This window comes from Babesia bigemina (genome assembly GCF_000981445.1).
Source record: "Babesia bigemina genome assembly Bbig001, chromosome : I".
In the NCBI taxonomy this organism is placed as follows: domain Eukaryota; phylum Apicomplexa; class Aconoidasida; order Piroplasmida; family Babesiidae; genus Babesia; species Babesia bigemina.
Genome location: NC_027216.1, coordinates 272,235 through 292,717, shown reverse-complemented (window position 1 = coordinate 292,717; position 20,483 = coordinate 272,235). Strand labels below are relative to the sequence as shown.

General features: G+C 58.0%; 7 protein-coding genes across 7 annotated transcripts; 3 read left to right on the top strand and 4 right to left on the bottom strand.

Annotated features, from left to right (window-relative positions):
- Positions 1-3: 3 nt before the first annotated feature.
- BBBOND_0101120 (ATPase, AAA family protein, putative) lies at positions 4-2,844 on the bottom strand (the record flags this gene model as incomplete). The annotated part of the gene is made up of 1 exon (XM_012910515.1): positions 4-2,844. One exon carries the CDS (start codon positions 2,842-2,844, stop codon positions 4-6), a length of 2,841 nt encoding a protein of 946 aa, XP_012765969.1.
- Positions 2,845-3,379: 535 nt separating this feature from the next.
- Positions 3,380-4,495, top strand: BBBOND_0101110 (deoxyhypusine synthase, putative; the record flags this gene model as incomplete). The annotated part of the gene is made up of 1 exon (XM_012910514.1): positions 3,380-4,495. One exon carries the CDS (start codon positions 3,380-3,382, stop codon positions 4,493-4,495), a length of 1,116 nt encoding a protein of 371 aa, XP_012765968.1.
- A 17-nt stretch (positions 4,496-4,512) lies between these two features.
- BBBOND_0101100 (actin family protein, putative) lies at positions 4,513-5,691 on the bottom strand (the record flags this gene model as incomplete). Its single annotated transcript, XM_012910513.1, has 1 exon — positions 4,513-5,691. One exon carries the CDS (start codon positions 5,689-5,691, stop codon positions 4,513-4,515), a length of 1,179 nt encoding a protein of 392 aa, XP_012765967.1.
- Positions 5,692-6,505: 814 nt separating this feature from the next.
- Positions 6,506-12,622, top strand: BBBOND_0101090 (phosphatidylinositol-4-phosphate 5-kinase family protein, putative; the record flags this gene model as incomplete). Its single annotated transcript, XM_012910512.1, has 1 exon — positions 6,506-12,622. One exon carries the CDS (start codon positions 6,506-6,508, stop codon positions 12,620-12,622), a length of 6,117 nt encoding a protein of 2,038 aa, XP_012765966.1.
- A 334-nt stretch (positions 12,623-12,956) lies between these two features.
- Positions 12,957-17,648, bottom strand: BBBOND_0101080 (hypothetical protein, conserved; the record flags this gene model as incomplete). Its single annotated transcript, XM_012910511.1, has 3 exons — positions 12,957-17,386; positions 17,424-17,456; positions 17,495-17,648. The coding sequence occupies 3 exons, from the start codon at positions 17,646-17,648 to the stop codon at positions 12,957-12,959; spliced, it is 4,617 nt and encodes a 1,538-aa protein (XP_012765965.1).
- A 536-nt stretch (positions 17,649-18,184) lies between these two features.
- Positions 18,185-18,616, bottom strand: BBBOND_0101070 (nuclear transport factor domain containing protein, putative; the record flags this gene model as incomplete). The annotated part of the gene is made up of 2 exons (XM_012910510.1): positions 18,185-18,476; positions 18,534-18,616. 2 exons carry the CDS (start codon positions 18,614-18,616, stop codon positions 18,185-18,187), a joined length of 375 nt encoding a protein of 124 aa, XP_012765964.1.
- A 747-nt stretch (positions 18,617-19,363) lies between these two features.
- BBBOND_0101060 (peptidyl-prolyl cis-trans isomerase, cyclophilin-type f domain containing protein, putative) lies at positions 19,364-20,199 on the top strand (the record flags this gene model as incomplete). The annotated part of the gene is made up of 2 exons (XM_012910509.1): positions 19,364-19,663; positions 19,888-20,199. The coding sequence occupies 2 exons, from the start codon at positions 19,364-19,366 to the stop codon at positions 20,197-20,199; spliced, it is 612 nt and encodes a 203-aa protein (XP_012765963.1).
- Between the last annotated feature and the right edge of the window lie 284 nt (positions 20,200-20,483).

Sequence of the window (20,483 nt, the reverse complement as noted above, 5' to 3'; positions counted from 1 at the left end):
TGCCTAGAACGGGTTCCTGGCCTTGTACTGCTCGTAGAACCGTATGGTCTCCGGCTTAGTTCGCGGTTTCACGCGGGCGATGGCATCACGCACATGCCGAACTGAGACAGGCACTATTTTTGATACCTTAAGATTTCCAAAGGCGTTTTCCAGTGTGCTGTCGTCGCGTTTATCGTCGGTGCGGCTGCCTGATGCTGCCTTCGCCTCCGCGTCGCGACTAATGAGCTCCCGGAGGGCTGCCATGGCACTCTCTCTGCAAACCAGCGTGATTTCTGCGCCGCTGTATCCCTCCGTGCATTTAGCGAATTCTTCCGCCTGTCGCTCTATGTCGAACCCGTCGGTGGGCAGCCGCTTGAGGTAAATGCTGAAAATGCGTTTGCGCGCCTCGCCGTCCGGCAGCGGTATGTACACGAGACGGTCCAGCCTGCCTGGTCTGAGCAGTGCCGCGTCCATGAGGTCCGGCCTGTTGGTGGCCCCGATGACCAGCACCTGCTTCAGTGAATTAATGCCGTCCATTTCGTTGAGTAGCTGGCTGAGCACGCGGCTACTCACGCCTCCGGAATCGGAAAGCTCCCTGCTGAACGATATGGAGTCCATCTCGTCAAAAAATATGACGCAGGGTGCATTCGTGCGGGCCCTCCGGAAGAGTTGCCGGATAGCTCGTTCCGACTCCCCCACCCACTTCGAAAACAGTTCGGGGCCTTTAACCGATATGAAGTTCATGTGGCTCTCGGTCGCCACGGCCTTGGCCATGAGGGTTTTGGAGCACCCCGGCGGCCCGTAGAGGAGGACGCCCCTGGGTGTCTGAACACGCATCTTTTCGTACGCCTCGCTGTACGTCCGCGGGTACTCAACGCACTCTTTGAGTATCCTCTTGACGTCGTCGTAACCGCCAATGTCATCCCACCTAACATTGGCGATCTGCACGTAGAGCTCCCTGAGCGCTGAAGGGCGGGTGATGTTGAGCGCCTCCTTGAAATCCTCCAGGGTGACGCAGTGCGGGACTTCAGCCCCCTTAAGGTCTTCTTGCAAAGGCTCGTCGCGTACCGCTCCTGAATCATCGCTATCACCAGCGCCGTCACCAGCAGTCTTGCTACCACCATCAACGCCATCATCACCAGCCTTGCTACCACCATCAACGCCATCATCACCAGCCTTGCTACCAACATCAACGGCATCACCACCAGCCTTGCTACCAACATCAACGGCATCACCACCAGCCTTGCCACCACCATCAACGCCATCATCACCAGCAGTCTTGCTACCACCATCAACGCCGTCACCAGCAGTCTTGCTACCACCATCATCACTACCATCAACGCTTTCAGTGCTTCCACGTTGATTTTGGGTTTTGTTCAACCTCGCCCAAGAGGCGTTCGCCACCAGCTGCTTGAGGTCGGCACCGACAAACGCCTGGCAGTAGTCATTGACATGCAGTATATCCTTCTCTTCGAGGTTGTGGTGTATATCTTTGAGCATCGATTTCAGTATCGCCAGCCTATCCGCTGAGTTAGGCACCCCGACCTCTATCTCCAGGTCAAACCTGCCCGGCCTCCTGAGAGCAGCGTCCATCGAGTCCACATCGTTCGTCGCTCCTATGATGACGTAGTTCCTGCCGCGCGAGTGCGCATTAGTTTGCGATCCCACACCGTCCATGTGGTTGAGAAAGGTCGTCACATTCCGCATGTTGAACTCCGTGGACCCGTCCCTTTTGCGGCACAGCACGTCAATTTCATCAATGAAGCATATACAGGGTTTTTCCCTGGCCGCTTTCTCGCACGACCTGAACAGGTCCGCTATGTTCTCTTCAGTCCGGGCTACCACCGAGCTGATGAGGTCGCTGGATTGCACCAGCTTGACCTCCACGTCCACGTGCTCCGCGATGCCGAAAAGCTCGCCGAACCCTTCGCGCATCGCCTTCGCGATCATCGTCTTTCCGCATCCCGGCGGGCCGTGCAGGATAACCCCTGTCGGCGGGAATATACCCATGGCAGCGTATTTTTCGCTGTAGACCAAGGGGTACACCACATGCTTCCTCAGCGTGTCCAGGGGCTCCCGGAGCCCCTCCAGCCTCTGCGTCTGCTGTAGGGCGCGCGTCGGCTGCGATAAACGCTCGTTCCTGGGCAGCTTTAACGCCAGCTGGGTGCTTTCGGTGACCCTGCCGACCCTCCCCCCCCTTTTCTTGTCATCGTTGGCTATGTCGGCCACCTTGAACCTTGCAAGCACTCCTTTCAAGTTGAGCGCCACCACGTTCCCTTGTGCAAAAGCGCCACCCAAGACACTCATCTGCGCCATACGGTTCATGTCCCCCTTCAGAAAGGAGTACCACCACCTGGCGGTTGGGAACGCGTTGTCCCCCGCACTATCGGAGTGGCTCCAGTCCATATATTTGCGATGGAATGCAGCGCCGGATTTGCCGCCGCTCGCATCGATAGCGTCTTCCTCTTGAGTACTAGGTACCTTCCAGCAAGCCAGCTTGCTATCGAAGTGTTCCATGTACGTCATGGTCACGCTTTTCGCCACGGGCACCTGCTCGCAGGGCGAAAGCCTTAGGGTTATTGGCGTATTCGCAGCTGCGCCCAGGCTTAGTATAAGCTCTTCCGACGCGAGCATCTTGGGGGCCTTGAGGAACGAATACTCCATCCCGTGCTCCACGGCGTTGCGCAGCTGAGCGCAAACCACCCGGCCGCCACTTGTGTCTGACAGCAGCACTGTGGAGCCATGCTCGATGCGATACTTTTTAAATGTCTGCGCCGGCGCGACAATCACATTTTGACCGCACTCATGCGCGCTAAACTGCAGCTTCCTGGCGAGGAAGGTCACCGCCAGTTCGAAAGACGCCATGTCGTTGTCGGTTGCTAGGCGGCGGGAGGTGCATAAACGCGGCCACCCTCACATCACCGATTCGCGCCAATGTCAGCACCGAATGTGCCACTACACCGCTATAAATGGCGATTGATACTCAGAAGGCTCGCTATTGTGTGTTTTGTCACGGACATCAGCGCTACACATACCGTGATTCTGCTTGGCAACCACAGCGCCACTACGGCGCTCCAGACTGCAACTATAAGGCTCATCAATTATCTGACAGACGATGTGTGAGGCGCCCAGGACTCCATAAAGCTGACCTGTGTGGGAGTGGTGCCGGTGTCTGGCGGTAGAGTAGCGGGGCTGTTGAAATTATCCGTCGAGTTGTTAGCGCCGCCGCTGCTATAGTGTGTTGGCTGTGTATTGTACTTGCTATAATACACGCCTGATTTCGTGTCTGCCGTCATCCCCCGGCATTTCTACGCTCCCTGGTTGCGCCGGGACCTGCCATCGGAGGCGTCCTTTGAGTATGCTGCCGCCCTGATCAGCGCCAAGAGTCGGTTGGAGCACAATGACGTCTGAGCAAAAATCTTCGTGCGGCGCCATCCCCGAGGTGGTGGCGAAGGCCGTGCTGCAGGCCTCGCAGCTGCCGGAGGACTGCACCGCGTTCGTCGACGGCCTGAACTACGACGGCGACGTGGAGATCGAGCACCTTCTGCGCGTGTACAAGAACTTCGGGTTCCAGGCCACCCACCTCGGGCAGGCCGCCGAGATGATCGATCGCATGTTGAAGTTCCGGCTCAGCGACGACCCCGTGTCTGAGGATGAGGTGGGCACCAAGTACGAGGACCCCGAGGTCCGCAAGAACACCAAGTGCACCATCTGGCTAGCGTTCACGTCCAACATGATTTCGTGCGGGCTGCGCGAGGCGTTCGTGTACCTGGCGAAGCACAAGATGATCGACGTGGTGGTGACCAGCGGCGGCGGCGTGGAGGAGGACCTGATCAAGTGCATGGGCAAAACCTACATCGGAAGGTTCAACATGGACGGCGCCACGATGCGCGAGCGCGGCTTGAACCGTATCGGTAACCTGTTCATCCCCAACGACAACTACTGCGCGTTCGAGGACTGGATCCAGCCCCGGCTGGACGAGATGCACCGGCAGCAGGAGGAGGAGGGCGTCAACTGGACGCCGTCCATGTTCATCGACTACCTCGGCAAGGAGATCAACGATGAAACCTCGTTCTGCTATTGGTGCCACAAGAACAAGATCCCCGTGTTCTGCCCCGGCATCACCGACGGGTCCATCGGGGACAACCTGTACTTCCACACCTACCGGCGCAGCGATCCCACCACGCTGCGCATCGACGTGGTCCGCGACATCCGTCTGGTGAACGACCTGTCGGTGAACGCGCGCAAGTCCGGCATCATCATCCTGGGAGGCGGCCTTGCGAAGCACCACGTCTGCAACGCGAACCTGATGCGCAACGGCGCCGACTTCGCGGTGTACATCTCCACTGCGCAGGAGTTCGACGGGTCGGACTCCGGCGCGAACCCCGACGAGGCCGTCTCCTGGGGCAAGATTAAGGCCCACACCAACCCCGTGAAGGTGCACGCCGACGCCTCGCTGGTGTTCCCGCTGCTGGTCGCGGGCGTCTTCAAAAAGTACCAAAACACTCGTATGTAGTCATTAATGTTGTGTTCTTAGAAGCACTTGCGGTGAATCACCGTGGGCCCCGACTCGTCGTACTCCGCCTTGGTGACCCACATCTGCTGGAAGCTTTGCAGGGAGGCGACGATGGAGCCGCCGACCCAGACGGCGGTGGACCTGTTCTTGATGCTGCCGGCGATCTTGACGGGCGCGTTGTCGTTCGTGGCCGCCCTGATGTCCTTCTCGCACCGCTCCAGGAACCCCGGGAAGAGCGTGCTGCCGCCCGTCAGGAGGATGCTGCTGAACATGGTCTTGTGCATGTCGGGCTCGCAGCTCCGCACGGTGTGGTACACAACCTCAGCCAGCGTGGGCGCATTGCTCCCCGCCACCTCGGGCGAGAACAGCATCTCGGGGCAGCGGAAGCACGCCGTCCCGGTCGATATGGTGCTTCCGTCGGGCAGCGTGAAGCGCTTGGAATACTGCTCCGGCTGCTTCTCCGCCGTTTTCAGCTCGTTCTCGTAGTCGATGGCAACGTAGCCGCACTGCTCCTTGATTTGGTTTGCGATGTATCGGTCCCGCAGCTTGTGCCGGTCCAAGGCGTCAATGCTGGCCAGGAAGAAAGAGGTCACATCGTAGCCGCCCACGTCCAGCCTGCCGATTGCGTGGGGCACGATGGTGCCCTCGTTGATCGGCACGGCATGCGCGACGCCCTCCCCGACGTCGAGCACCAGCCCGGTGGTCTTGGACGACCCGTAGAGCGCGAGCAGCGAGGTGGGGGCCATGTACAGGCCCGGGACGTCGAAGGCCTCGAAAAAGAGCTGGCAGCACCGCTCTCGGTGCAGCTTGGGGTTGAGTGGCGGCTCCGCGAGCAGCACCGGGTGCTCCCGCTGCGAGACCTTGAGCTCGTTCTGGAACGCGTGCATCCACAGGCGCTCGGCCAGCGCCCTGCGACCACGATGAGCAGTTGACGCTGAAGCTGGGGACTTACCAGTTGCGGACGATGCCATGCTGGATCGGATGCAGGATGGCCCTCGAATCGGCCTCCTGCAGCGCGGCGTCCCCGAGGATGAGCTCCGCCCCTTGGCGGTCTGCAGCGCATGCCAACGTGCGAACGACAACTTACACGCCACGACCGACCTGAACGTGCTGAGCGGCGCATCAGCGCCGGAGTAGCCGACCTTGATGTTGTAAGATCCACTGTCTACCACCAACGCCAGGGTTTCGTCGGCCATCTCGTCTGGTTTCGTGTTTTCCGTTAATTGCAGAGCACGTCGTGCTGAGATATGGCGAGATCTCTTGCTCACACACCGGAATGCGAGCGAATACGGTCGAGAAGTCAGTGCTTCACGTCAACAACCGGGGAATCCTATCGAGCAACCACCGGTAACCAACACACCTCCAACGTCTCCTGAGTAGCTCCGCGAAAAATCACACACGCATCAGGGGCACGTGTGCGTTCACCGGCTTTATCAGAAATCGCAGAACATCTTTAGCGCTCCTTGGTGTGTCGACATACATGGCGATAACTAGTCCGCTCCCACACTCTGAGGAGCGCTCTATATTGCGTCGTTATAGCGCAGCATAATTCCACTGAAAGCCGAACGAAGGCAGGCCTGTCGATGTCCCACGACCCTGGTCGACACTCCTTCCGTGGATGGGGAGCACGATTCGCCTCAAAATCTCCCTCAATACCGCACAGAGCGGCTCCGGCTAATACACCTCGCCAATTTAAGCAGTCAATGACCGTTAAATGCGGTATGGCGCGAAATTGGCCTCGGCCACTCCATGCAGTTGCGGCGTGTCTCGTCTGTCTTCCACGCGCTTAACCTGCGCAAATGACGCCTCTGCGGCTTTTGTACTGCCAATACTAATGCCAGGGTGTTTATGGTTGCGCGTATGAGTTAAAGGAGTGCGTGGTTGGCGCCAGATGTGCCTTCTGACAACCGCCGAGAACGATTCGTCGGTGCCGAGTGCTCCCTTGTCACCCGTAATAAGCGCATTTGCAACGCGGCACGCTTCTACGGGGTACGATGAGTCTAATCGAGAATGCAAGGTAGCCTGAGGTATTCATGTTACGTCAGTGCCTTCGAGGATGGTTTATGCATGCAGTTGAAATGTAGTCGCCGTCGGAATCACCCATCGTGTCAAAAGAAGGCCACTCGGCCCCAAGCTACCGCATATGCAACTAGGCGGAGAAACCGCGTGCTAAAACACGGCAGTAAGAGAAGTCGCGACTCGGATCCACGCCGCATCGACCATGAAGAGCACGAGTCTGGCCCTTCCGAACCAGACACCTCATGGCACGGTGCGGTGTTCGGGGACGGGTGCACGTACTGGCATACGGAGCTGCTACAGCTCGTTGAGAAGTACATCAAGCGCAATCTCAGGCACGACAATGGTGGTTTGCATTTGGGTCGTGCCTACCTTGACCACCTGTCTTCGCTGCTCCTACGATGCGTGTTCCGGGCCAAGCTCCAACATGTCCACCGCGACATCGACGAAGTGGTCAAGGTGCTGCAAGTGCCGCCGACGTTGCATACCGCCCTCAATATCGAGGGGCGTCACGGGTTCGCGGTCTTCCCTGGCATCTGCTTCAGGGGCCACCTAGCCCACCCGAGGATGTGCCGCAACCTCGAAGGTTGCGACGTATTGCTCCTGAAATCGCTGCTATCAAGAACGGTGACCGACTTGTCGCTAGAGTACAATGACATACGTGATTTTGGGGGGGTACTGGGCTGTGTTGACGTGCAGGTGGAGCGCTTGTGCAGCGCCGGCGTTAAATTGGTGCTCTGCAGCGGTTCCATGTCTGCAGAGATAAGCCAGAAGTTCCACATGAGGGGTATCAGTTGTGTGAGCAACGTGGATTTTGATGTGCTATCCCAGCTGGCCTTGGCGCTGGCAAGGCCCTTGGTTGACAGCCTTGACAAATGCTTCGAAATTTCGAAGCACGTGGGGCGTATCGATAGCTTCCAGTTCGTCCAGAAAAGTGGCGAAAGCGTGGCAGCGATATCAGTCAACGCCAATTTCCATGGATGCACCATCCTGTACTCCACGTCCCGCCTCACCTGGGCCAATTCGATCCGATTAAAGGAGCTGTTCAGCACAGCGCTGTTTCGTCTGCAGGGTGTGTTCGAGGAGCTCATGTTCGTGAAGGACTTGGGAGGGAGTTTGGACGTCGGTAACGCGACATGTTTTCACCTCGAATCGGCCCGTGGCATTCTGTCACGCAGGTCCAGCATTTCCATGGGAGCAGAGCCCACTTTGCAGAGACGCAACTCGTTATCGTATGTCCGTTCTCCGTGCTCTGTCATTAGCGCCGGTGATTCCAATCCGACGCCGAGATCCACCCTGACGGGGTCTGTGGTTTATTCGCGGCGGAACCCAAAGTGCCGTTCAAAGCGCTTTCGGGACATCGTGCGCGGATCACAGCGTATTGACATTTTCAAATGGGATAGTCACAGGCGAATCAACGGTCATCAGGTGCATCTCCATTTTTCAGATTGGTTATCACAGCACCTGCTTGGGGTTCTCGTGCTGCCTACTGCGGTAGAGGACCAGGGCGACCCTGGCGGTAACCTCAAGGAGCAATCGATTTTGCACTGCTTCGAGTACTTCACCAAGTTCAGCGAAATATGCGGCAGCGTCACCCGCAGAACGGTGCCAGTCGGCAGGTATACTGCCGGGTCCTTCGTGAGCGACTTCGTGCTCGCCTACGCCCGCCATCTGCGTAGGGACAACTGCCTGTCGTCTGAAAGCTGCTCTGAACAACTTTCCAGACATGTCATGCACCTCGAAACGTCGAACGCTGTCGCCCCAGTGCAGCATAAACGCCTTAGAGTGTTAGTGGACAACCGCGATACTGGCCTGCGACCGGCAGAAAGCGGTTGCACCTTTTTCATCCACACGCATTGCCGGTCATGCGGGAAGGCTGATATTCTGCCCGTCAACGACTTAACATTCGGCCGGTTTGTGCACCTATTGCTCTACAACCGGTGTTACACGTCGAGGTGTGGCCACAACCTGTTCGGCGGTCACGATTTCTCTTTGCGGGCTGAACGGTTCACTCTGTACATGCAAGTGGAGGACATCACGAACTACCAAATCGGCGCTTGGTTCGACTCCCAGCTTTTGAATTGCGGGATGGGTTTCATGCCCCTAAGCTCGGCGGGCATGAGCCTCCACAATCGGCGTTTACTTCAGGTCTCTAGCAAACTGTTAAAGGTGTTTGAAGACTATTCTGATGTTGATTTGGACACGAATTTTGAATCTTCTGATGCCGTCTGTCGGGATACGCCTAGGGGCCCCGCTTCTCCACGCCCACCCACGCCTGACTTCAACTGGGAACCCTACGACGAGCAGGAGATGGACATGCTCTATCTGAAGGACCGTTCGTCGATGCTTGGCTTGGCGCTGCGAAACCTATTTAAGATGCTCAAGGCGTGTCTACGCTCTCGCTTTGTTGCGTGCGCCTCCACCGTACGACTGGAGGACGTGTTGCCGTGCAGATGCGAGTTGGGCGGCAACTCCAGCAGCCGGAAACTGGACAACCGCAACCAATGGTCATCTGAATTCGTGATGAAATCGATGCAGCATCTCATGCAGTTGTTCGAGGAGCGCAACGCTTTCGGCCTTTACTTGCACCCCCTGCTTTTAGATGGTGTGGGCGCTGCCTTCGGTGGTGCAGGCTCCTTCGGCTTTTGTGGGAGGTGCCAGAAGGCCAAGTTCTCAAGCATCGCTGACATTGAGATCCTGAATTGGATCTACATTTTCACGGGCGTTGTGCGCTGTTTGGGCGTCAAACTGCACAATCTCTCCTCCGCACTGCGGCAGAGCTTGACACCGCAAAAGTCGTCGGACATCAATAGTTCGTCACAAGCTGTTGCCCTATCCACGACTGAGCACGAACGCGCTTCCAGTGTCTACAACAGAGTCATAGGCAAGACCGTTGACGCGATCGACGACTGCCTGGAGGGTATCCGCAGCATCTATGAGCAATGCGTTTCCCACCTGCTGTTTGCGCAATTATGGTGCCCCTTGGACCCGCTGCATCTCCTCATGACTGTCAGATCGTTTTTCGTCGCGTTGACGTCGCTCTGCAGATCAACTGTGCGTGTGATTTCCAGGGTTCCGGGTTGGGCGCTGTTGAAGACCATGCGATTCATTGACACAGGCACCATTGTGGTGGCTCTTAAAACTACGGATTGTGTTGGAAGCGTCGAATCTGGATCGTCTCATGGTTCAAACGGTGCACTGCGAACACAGTCGGCAGGTAATGATGAGAGTGAAACTCGTAAGGGTGTCGGCGTTAACGGTCAAAGTGGCGGTGAAGCGAACGGTGGACCTTCTACAACGGGCACCGATGACCACAATGAGGTGCATCACGAGGTGTGTGATTCCGATCCCTCACGACCTCATATCGTCAGGCATGGTGAGGGTGCGACTCAATCGTATGCTTCGGCTCGTTTGACCCATGGAGGCGACCCTCCTGACCCGCATCGCCATATAAAAGATGGATTTTATACGGTTTGGGGTGCTCAAATACGTCCACAACGGCTGGTTCAATCAAGTGGAAACCAGCAGATGCGAGATGCAGATGAACCTTCGGTGAACGCTCTTTCTGGGAGTGGCGTGGCCACCTCGTGCACGGATGCGAACCGAAATTACACGTTGCCCCACTTTATCCACTACGCTCTGAATACTTCGATAACTGCGGGATTCGTTGGCCAATCTGACGAGTGGTTTGGGTCGCCTTCCTCCTTGTGGCACATGTTATCCCGGATGCGCATCGGGTGCCCCAAGCGGATGTCCTCTGTGGTCAGTTTGAGTTACGGCATAGTGCACAACCTGCGTCGCGACGTATGCAACGTCATATCCGCGGCTATCATGTCCCCAGAGTACCTTGAACAATGCAGCTCCCATTTCCAAGGCCCCGTGTCGGCCAATTTGTGCAGCATGGGAAAGTGCCTGCTGAACTACTGCAAAAACCAGAACTACAGCATCATGGCCAACATCTCGTGTGGGCCGCACAGGGATGATATATTCGGCGTGTCTGTAGAGGGTTCCCACTCCGCCGTCTCTGCTCAGGCCAACCGGCGGCATGGAGGGCTGCTCATGGATTCTCTGGTCCTCCGTTACCTGAAGCGCCATTCCCATCTCATTTCTTTCTTAGTGAATAGTGCAGACTGTGCTGTACGTTTGCGTGAAATTGAAATGGATGGCGCGTTGGTTGTGCGCAGATGGGATGACCTTCATTCATCACTACCAAGCAGCCCCTGGTGCTCAATGGCTGGGTCTGCGTCGGAGCTAAGTTGCGCCAACTTGTTGTGTTTCTGGAAGTCTTTACGGGTAATAGGTGACGATCCACTGCTTTGTGTTTCTAAAGATAGCGCGTCGGTCTTCTGTCCTATCACCAGGCCGTGTTACGGCACGCCAATCGTATGCTGCAGCAATCGCCTCTCCCGCTACCAATGGAGCAAACACGAGAAAGTGTTTGGCCAGGTCCCCGTAATGGACCATGCGATAAAGCTGCTGAGAGGGAACATGGCAAGCAAACGAGACGTGCTCCGCACCGTAGTTGATTGGACGTGCAGGCAGCTGGAGTCAGCTTGCTACCAGCGGAGCCGCACCCACGCCATGGTGGCATACGTGGAGTCGCAGGTTGGTTTCATATGCAATCGCGAGTTCTGTCGAGTTCAAGTAACTGGAGATGCTGAGTTGCCCCTGGCTGCATTCACGGTCGAGCCCTTTGCACCGGGTGGCTACACGCCGTGTTCACCCTTCTTCCAAGAGTCCCCCTGCATCGGTCTATCTCCAGGACGCCAGTATTTCACACTCAGCTCCTTCAGCTCGAGAGACGGTGATTACGTGGGCTTGATTCGCGGGACGTCCGCCGTGGAGCCCGTCGTGCCGATGCCCGCCGCCAAGGTAGGTGGCGCATTTGAGCGCCACCGGGTCCCAGCCGGCAAAGACCTCTCGAGATGCACCTTTATCACGCTCACGTCTGCGCACACGAACTGCGACGTTACCCTGCACTACCCCGAGGCCTTCCACAGCCTGCGCCACCTTTCGTGCGGCGACGATACGAGCTTCGCCAGGTCGCTCTGCCGCTCGTCGCGTCTCCGGTGCTCCGGCGGCAAAAGTGGCGCCCCGCTGTTCGTGTCGCACGACGGAAAGTTCATCTTGAAACTGCTCAACAAATACGAGTTCCAGCTCTTCGTTGACAGTGGCGCTCGTTTCTTCGAACACGTGTTGGGTGGAGGCACGCTGCTGAGCATCCCGCTGGGGCTGTTTTCCATCCGCTACAGGAGCAGCGGCAACACCGTGCGCTGCCTGGTGATGCAGAACGTGGACCACGTGCTCCTTTCGCACAAGTTGACGTTCGACCTGAAGGGCATCTCGTTCAAACGGTGCGTCAACCTCAGCCCCAACAAGCATTCCTCGACGGCGTTTACCGCCTCCGGCAGACCCACGCTATTGTACGACAATACGTCCGAAGAGAGTGCTGATGTGCCAAATCAGGTGGTGCTTTTGGACCAGAATTTCAAGGACTTCACCAATGGGTGCCCCATCCGGCTGGAGGAGTCGTCCCTTTTGCGCATCCTGGATTTCGTACAACGGGATCTGACCTTCCTGTCGCAGCTCGACGTTGTGGACTACTCGCTGCTGCTGCGGCTGTACCCTGCGGAAGGGGTTGTGGTGCTGGGGATAATCGACTACCTGCGCCCATACACGTGGGACAAGCAGATCGAGACCATCGGGAAGAAGCTGGCCAACATCGCAATCGGCCAGGAGCCGACGATAGTCTCCCCTGTGGAGTACCGCTCGCGGTTCATGCGCTTTTTCTCGCGCATTTTCTGGTTGTCGCCCGAGGTAGAGGAGCGCGCCCCAACGCCAGTCCGCGTCCCCAAGCCCGTTAGGCGTGCCCCGCCGGTCTGCAGGTGCACGGTGTGTGCGGCCCTCGCGTCGCTGTACACAACCCCTTACGTGACGTCGCTGTCGCACTACATGCTGGGCACCTCCCCTCTGGCCAAGCGCTATCTGCGCAGCCTCATCGCCAGCAGCACCCCGTGCATGTCTACCGCAGAAGCTGCGTACGAGCTTGCTAAGCTGCTGCGAACCATCTACGACGATGCGGTGCTGGACGTTCGGTACAGCAGCGTGTGAGGGTGACCGCGGTTTCAACGTGTACACTGCCCGCGGTCTTCCCGAAAGCTCAATACACAGCCGCAGAAGAGACTAATGCCTTCATAAGGCATGTCACGCGCAGCTGCTACGCGCGTTGATGAAAAATAACAGTAGCGTTAATACTACAAATTGTATTTAACACAGCGTGCCAGCTACACAGTAGTGGCCGTCCGCGCAGTCACGCCGTAACGGCAGCGCCGCTGCACCCTCGTTGACGCACGTCGCAGCGCAGTGCCCGACGTCGTCTGCGGAGGTGTGGCGCTCATTGGCGTGCCGGCGGGTAGGTGGGAGCACTGCTCCACGTAGGCCGCACTCAGTGGTGCGTGTACAATTCGTCGTTGTCTGCGATGTGCACCGGGTCGATGATCTGCATGATGATGACGTGCGGCTTCTCCCTGCGGTGCTCCAGGGACTGCGCGGTGATCTCGCCGATGGAGTGCAGGGGCAGCTCCTTGCCGTCCGCCTGCTCGAAGTAGAACCCGTCGTGCGGCAGCTCGCGCAGCACCTTCAGCAGCTGCTTGAAGTCGTTCAGCTCCCTGTTCCTGCGGACGGTGTGCTTGTCCAGCGAGATGGTGACCTCGTCCTTGCCCTCGAGGCTGCCGATGGCCCGCGCGTGGTGCAGCAGGTCTTCCGTCGGGAGGTGCTGCCTCACGTTACGCATCCGCTCCTCGACCTTGCGGGCGAGCACCATCGGGTACTCGTGGGCTTTGAGCAGCTTCAGGTAGTCCGCCTCGCGCTTCTGGAAAACCAGGGGCACCAGCATCGACTTCAGGTCGTCCTCGTCGACGATGGGGATCATCCTGAAGTCGAACATGATGGTCCTCAGGTCGGCCGGGTCGACGACGCCGTACGGCGCGTTGCTGTGCATGATCTTGTCGAGCACCGTCATTGCGCCGGGTGCCGCACCGTGGCCCCGGCAGCCGTGGGTGCCGGCGAGCTCCTGCGGGCGCAGCATGTTGATAATATCTATTTTCCGCTGCTCCTCCTCGCTCGCTGGCGCCACGAGGTGGCGCGGCTGCAGCTCCAGGAACGAGGTCGGCTGCTTCTTGTCTTCCACTTTCGCAGCCTCGGTGCCTTCCTCGCCCTTCGACAGCGTCTCCGCGTCCTCCAGCTCCACGTAGTCGTCATCCAACAGGCCCGGGGTGCCCTCTTCTTCCACGAGCTCCCCAGTCTCCTTGACCTTCGGGTGCTTGTAGTTCCTGTTGTCGAGCGTTTCGATGATGATCGGGTGGCCGTCGTTCGAGAGGAGCTTGAACATCTTGTCGACGACCTCCTGGACAGCCGAGTTCCTGGGGTCGCAGGCCATGTGCACGAACGCCAGATTGTTCTTCTGCTGACCTTCGGGCAGGATGTTCGCGGTGGCCAGGCGATCCAGGATGGGCCCCGCGTCGTGGGTGATCAGGTCGAGCTTGTACAGCGAGTAGTCGTTGGAGTGCTCGACGGACAGGCATTGGTGCATCTTGTTTACCACCTGCAGTGAGATGCAGACGCCCAGCGCCTCCCCGAGGCGCTTCCTCTGGCTCGCGGCGGTGAAGTACTTGCTCAGGGAAGTCACTACCTCCTCAACGCTCGCCTCCATGTTCTGGTCCAGGATGTTGCCGACGGCGCCCACGAGCGACCTCGCCTCGTAGTTCCTCGTGATGCCCTTGTGCGGGGTGCTGGCGACCGAGCCAGCCTCGTTGATGTACTGCCTGCACAGCTTGGCAGCCGCGCCGTTGACCAGCTCCTTGTAGTGGCTCCTGACCTCCGGCTGCTCGTTCTTGCTCTGGCCCATCCTCGAGAACGACTGCAGCAGCACCGCCCACGCGGAGCCCTCCTCGTTGTAGCCCTGGTACACCTGCAGGTAGCGCCACTGCTGGATGACGACCGCAGCCGTCGAGCACAGCGCCGCGAGGTTGAAGTTGTTCTCCAGGTCGGGCTCCGTCTCGAACGGCTCCAACCACGAACCCAGCATGAGCTGCATGCGGTCGATCAGGTCGTCCGTCGACAGCGAAATGATCATGTCCCTCACTGGGCAGGCGTGCGCCATCTTCTTCACCACGGGCGGGAGCCTGGTGATGTTGGTGCCGGTGTTGGCGCGGAACGAGTTCTGCACCATCATCAAGCTGGTCTCAACGGACTCCTTCGGGATTCTGGCGCTTTCGTAGAAGTCCCTCGCCTCCTCGTACATGTTGACGGCGATGACACCGTAGGTGAAGTTGAACAGGTCCTTCAGCTGGTCGTAGGTGAAGTTGTGCTTCTCGAGGAACGGGGCCAGTTCGTCCTCCTCCTTCATGAGGCCCATGGTAGTCAGCCCGGTTTTCCACGTCTTCTGCAGCTCGGGGTAGTTCTCGATGTCCTTGTACGCCAGCTGGTAGCCGTGGATCTCCTTGGGGACGTGCATGAGCGCGCTCTCGTAAGCGGAGACGACCTTGCGCATGTCCTCCTTGGTTTCAGGCTTGGGAGGCGCGGATGGCTTGAGAGGCGTGCTTTCAGTGTACTGGATGTTGTGCACCACCTGGTTCTGGCCGCCATTTTCGCCTTCATCCACCGTATAACGGTGCGTGAAATCGTTAAATGCGTTGCTTCCCGGACCCATGTTTGCGTTCTCCGGGTTGCCGTAGCCAGTGACCTGGGCATCGGAGCCTGCAGTTGCCGCGGCGCCCTCACCATGCAACTCCTCGGGCTTATGCTCGCCGCTAGCTGCGGAATACGTTTGTTCAGCATTCTCCGGCTTGATTTCGTCCTCAACACTCTGAGTCGGCGCAGAAGTTTCGCTGCCATGATGTGTTGAACCGTATTGACCATAGGGAGCGTGAGTGGCATCATGGTTTTCACCTTCCAACTTGTGTTCAGCATCCAATTTGTGTTCGCCCTCAGTAGGTGCTGCACTCTCGTGGCCTTGTGTACCGTATTGACCATAGGTGGAGTGAGCGGCATCATGGTTTTCACCTTCCAACTTGTGTTCAGCATCCAACTTGTGTTCGCCTTCGGTGGGTACTACGCCCTCGTTGCCTTGTGTACCGTATTGACCATAGGTGGAGTGAGCGGCATCATGGTTTTCACCTTCCAACTTGCGTTCAGCATCCAATTTGTGCTCACCTTCGGTGGGTACTACGCTCTCATGAGCTGGTCCCGCCTGGTTCTCATCCTGCGCGTATGGAGCAGCTCCACGGTTTACTGCACCGTACTGACCATACGTGGATCCGGCGCCCCCCTGGACTGCTGCACCGTACTGACCATACGTGGATCCGGCGCCCCCCTGGCCTGCTGCACCGTACGGTCCCTCCGTGGTCGGGGCCGTCGCAGGATTTTCAGACTCGGTCTTGGCGGCGCCCTCTGCAGGCTGAGCATCTTCATGGTGCACCGGCTCCTTCTTGGGCTCTATGGTTTCGTTGCTTGCTTCATCCTCCTCATTTCCGGCGAACTTGTACAGCAGGTCCTCTCGTTTTTTCTTCAGCTCGGCCATCTGCCGCTTGATGTCCTCCTCCATGATATCTTGCTTCGACCTGACATGCTGACCGCCCAGCTTGAGCTGCGGGTTTTCCTCCATGAACAGCTTTTCGTATTTGGGCGCCGGGTAGCCCTTCTGGAGGTTTATCCACAACGCATCATCGGGTTTAACGACAGCCGCAGGCGAGATTTGCAGGTCGAGGTCGACCTTGCCGTCCGACGAGTGAGCCTCGCCAAACAGCCGCTCCCACGCACTCAAGTTGGCGAACGTGGTGGTGTACACCGTTACGAACACGACGAGCTCGGGCACGCCCCTGGCGTCCGGCTGCATTGGCATCACGTACAGGTCGTACTGCAGCAGCAGCGACTGCAGCAGGGAAATGAAACGTCCCCTGGCGAACTTCCTGGACGCCTCGTTCTCGTACCTATCGAAGAGCTTGTCCCTCACAGTCTTTAGGCATTTAACGTATTCCTTGTCCTCGCAGGGCTTGAACTCCCGCGCCGTCAGCAGCACCGTCGAGTGCATGACGTAGTAGTGGCTGGTGAGCACCACGCTGATCGGCAGCACCTTGGTCTTGATGGTGACCTTGATGGCCGTCATGCTCTCGGCACCGTGATCCTGCCTGTCGGAGCCCTCGAAGAGGTCCATGTACCTCGTTTCCTCCTCAGGGCTCAGCTTCACGTAATCCTCCTTGATTATGCCGTACCGTTTCCTAGAGGCTGCAATGGCTTCATCGTCAGTTCTAATTCGCATGCCGTCGCTCATGCTGCTGTTTCCAGCTGGCTCGGCGTCGCCCTGTTGGGAGTCAGATCGTTCGGGTTCCTGTTTTACCTGCTGCGCCTGTGGCGTCGCGCCGGGTGCTCCAGTGCCGAAGGCAATCCATCGGAACTCGGTCGGATCCTGGTCGTTCAAAATATCCGCGTACTCGCCCTCAGAGGTAACCGGGCACTCGCCGTCGGCGACGGACATCGAAAGCTCAGTTGTGTACGAGGTGAGCTTCTCCCACGCAGACTTGTCGGCCAAGGGCGACACCAGCTCCGTCGCGAAGCGCACGTTCCTGGTCTCGTTCTGCACGTTGTTCTCAACGATCTGCAGTTTTCCCATCGACGTGAGGTACGCCACAGCAGACAGGCGCTTCAGCAACCCGAACCGCTGCTCAAGCTCCGCTGACCGCGCCCTGGCGGCGAATTTGGCCCTCAGGATGTCGAAAAGCGCAGCGGCATTCGACGCTTGGTTGATCTCATTGTCAGTGAACCACAGCGTGGTGACCAACGTGGCGCAGAACGGCAGCGGCTGTGACTTGTCATCCCCTGTGTGTGTATGTGTCTACCTAGGGTGTGCACGTACTGGGCGAGATGGCGACCTCGAAGACGACCTCAGCTGCGAAAAGTGTATTCCTCATGGCACTTTGAACTCACTGCTCGCTTTACCGCCGTTGTCCGCGGTGTCTACTCTCTTCAACGCCTCCCTGGCCGTAAGATGCTCCGATCCCTGCGCATGGGCGAGCGCTGCGCGGCTCAGAATGCCAGCGCACGCCGCGAATACAACCTTAATGCAGGTTGGCAGCCTCATTCTTCCGGACGGCTATTGTCTAATACGCGTTACGCCTTCCAGTGTTTCGGCACGCTCGGGTCAGTAAAGTTGCCGGCGTCGCTCTTGCGTACTAAAGTCGGGTGTAACAGCCCTTGTGCTCATGTTCACCACAAACAGGGACTGTCTGCGCGATGTGTGGGCGTTCCGGGGCCAGCGCTTGGGCGACATTGCGCAGTCGCCTGGGCGTAGGTCCCCATACCATACACATCGTCTTACCCTTGCCACTCATGGGTCCGTTCGATTGGGCGCACAACGCACATACAGGTGCCAGTCTAACAACTCAACGGTGACCGGAGACAAGGTCGGTAACCGCCGGCGACCCAGGCCGGGCGTACACATCAGCATAAATGCAGAACGCCGCCACGATAACACCAAAAACATCATCAGTGCCTTCGTATATACAGCTTATTCATTTTTGTATCAATGTGTACGGTGATTGTTATCCGACGCGCAAACAGGCATGGTTCATGTTGAGCGCAGTGCAGCACGCCGGCAGCCGGCGGCGCTCCACGCAATCAGCCGATGCACAGCCTGAACACGTCGTTGAGCACGAAGTAGCTGTTGCCGTTGGGGAAGAGCTGGACGACATGCGCGAATTTCATGGGCGGGCTGTTGTCGAGCGAGACGTCGCCCATGGTGAATGCGATGACTCCGTTGTTGGGCGAGGGCTGGCAGTCGCAGGTGAGGATGGAGTACTTGGAGCTCGGGTTGTTCAGCAGCTTCTCCATGATCTGGTCGCGGCCGCAGTGGCTGGAGTTCTCGAAGGTCATCATGCTCTGCTCGTTGTAGAAGTTGGCGAGGCTCTTCCTGCGAGGAGGTTAGGGCGTTGGCGAGCGCGCTGTCGCCGCGCTGGGCGCCACTCACCTGTCAGTTTCCATGAGCTGGTAGTACATCCGGACGAACTGGAGGCCGACCTCGTTGTACTGCGGATTCATTCCCGTCGCCATCGTAGCCGTAGTTATTAGTACAAGTTGAAATGCGTGCGGCAGCAAGGAACAGTATAGGCCAGTCGTGTGCGAACACCGAGTGTCTAACGCGCGAGTGACGGCCGGCCGCCTGCGCGGTGGGGGCACCGCGGCTCTTTATCTCTCAGATCGCAGCTGGTGTCAGCGCCAAATACAGCGCTGCCAACGTGGTGGAATACGGCAAATCTATCTATGCCGTCACGTTTTAACCGCGTGTGTAGCACGTGAGTCAGGGGCCGATGAGCCGCGTGGTGAGCGCTGTAGCACGGTTAGCTTATGACCGGCGCAGATCAGCCAGCGGTATGCGCGCCACCTCACGCGTTTAATGCGGAAGGGCGCTCTATTTGTGTGTGCAGTGGGTAGAGTTGGCGGTAACTGAAATAGACAGGCCGCGCTGATAATGGTGATTCCATGACTGTCTCAGCATGTTGCTCGCTGAGCCTAGATCGACGCGGCACTCCACGGCTAGCAGACCGCGTCCGTGTTTTCGTGACGCTTAGCAGGCCCGCAATTTAGGGCCAAATTTTTGCAAGTTACACACACAGCGCAATCGAGGGATCCCGGGTTTTCCCTCCAGGCCCCGCTTCACTGCGCTGCTGCACGCTAGATCGCGACTGTGAAATCGCTGCAGCGCGAATTTTCTGAGGTGGTGCGGGTGTCGGGACTGTCTCCGGTCATACGGGTGGTGTCAGCTAGCAGCGGCACACATCACTATTAACTTTCGTCAAGATGAAGTCGTTCTTCGGAGTCACTGCTTTTTGCGCAATTTTCAGTCTGATGACTGCCTTCTGCGGAGCCGCTGATGCTGACGCCAGCGGATCCCAGGCGCTCTACACGCACGCCGTCAAGATGAGCTTCGCCAAGGACGGTGAAGAAATTGGCGACATCATCATCGGTATGCGCGCCGACGTTGCGCCCAAGACAGTGGCTAACTTCCTTGCTTTCTGCAACGGGCGCGACATCGACGGCCGCACGTACAAGTACGAGGGAACCGTGCTTCACAGGATCATCCCGAACTTCATGATTCAGGTATGTGGGCGAGCTTCAATGCGAAACATGTGGATTCGACTTCTCAACGCTGCTGTGTCCGTTTTCTGATAGGGGTGTTGTACCTCTGAGAGAACACCGTGGGCGAGTGGCGCCCGTTTTTCGTTAGACAGCACTGTCGTTGAGAATCCTGCTTTGTGTAGTATCCCGTGTTTGTGTGATCTCGCCGTCGTCATTTCCGCAACTTGGCGCTAACTGTTTCGCAGGGTGGTGACATTGTCAACGGCAACGGAACCGGCACCATCAGCATCTACGGCGACAGGTTCGCTGACGAGACCTTCAAGTTGAAGCACGAGGGACCCGGTGTGCTGTCCATGGCCAACGCCGGACCCAACTCCAACGGTTCCCAGTTCTTCATCACCACCGTCAAGACCCCGTGGCTCGACGGCAGGCACGTGGTCTTCGGAAAGCTCATCGAGGGCTGGCCCGTGCTGCAGGAGCTTGAGGCTCAGGGTACCGCTAGCGGCAAGACCAAGACGGTTGTGACCATCACGCACTGTTCCTCCAAAGAAATTTAAGCACCCTCTACAGGCGCCAAGCGGCGTACCATAGTGCCCTAGCTGTGAGAGACTGCTGAGAGTAATTCACTGGTTCCAACTGGTCCATTTCATACCTTTGATTTACTCAGTGCATCAGAATAGACTATGTGTGGTGTTGGGTGGCCTTTTGCAATGGCGAAGGGTGTGCCCGTCATGCTGGGATCGGCGTTGGCCTGACCTCAGATACAGACACGTCCACGCCGCAGCCAACTTCACAGCCAGACCGGACATCGCTTTCCACGTCGGCGTGATAAACTTGCATT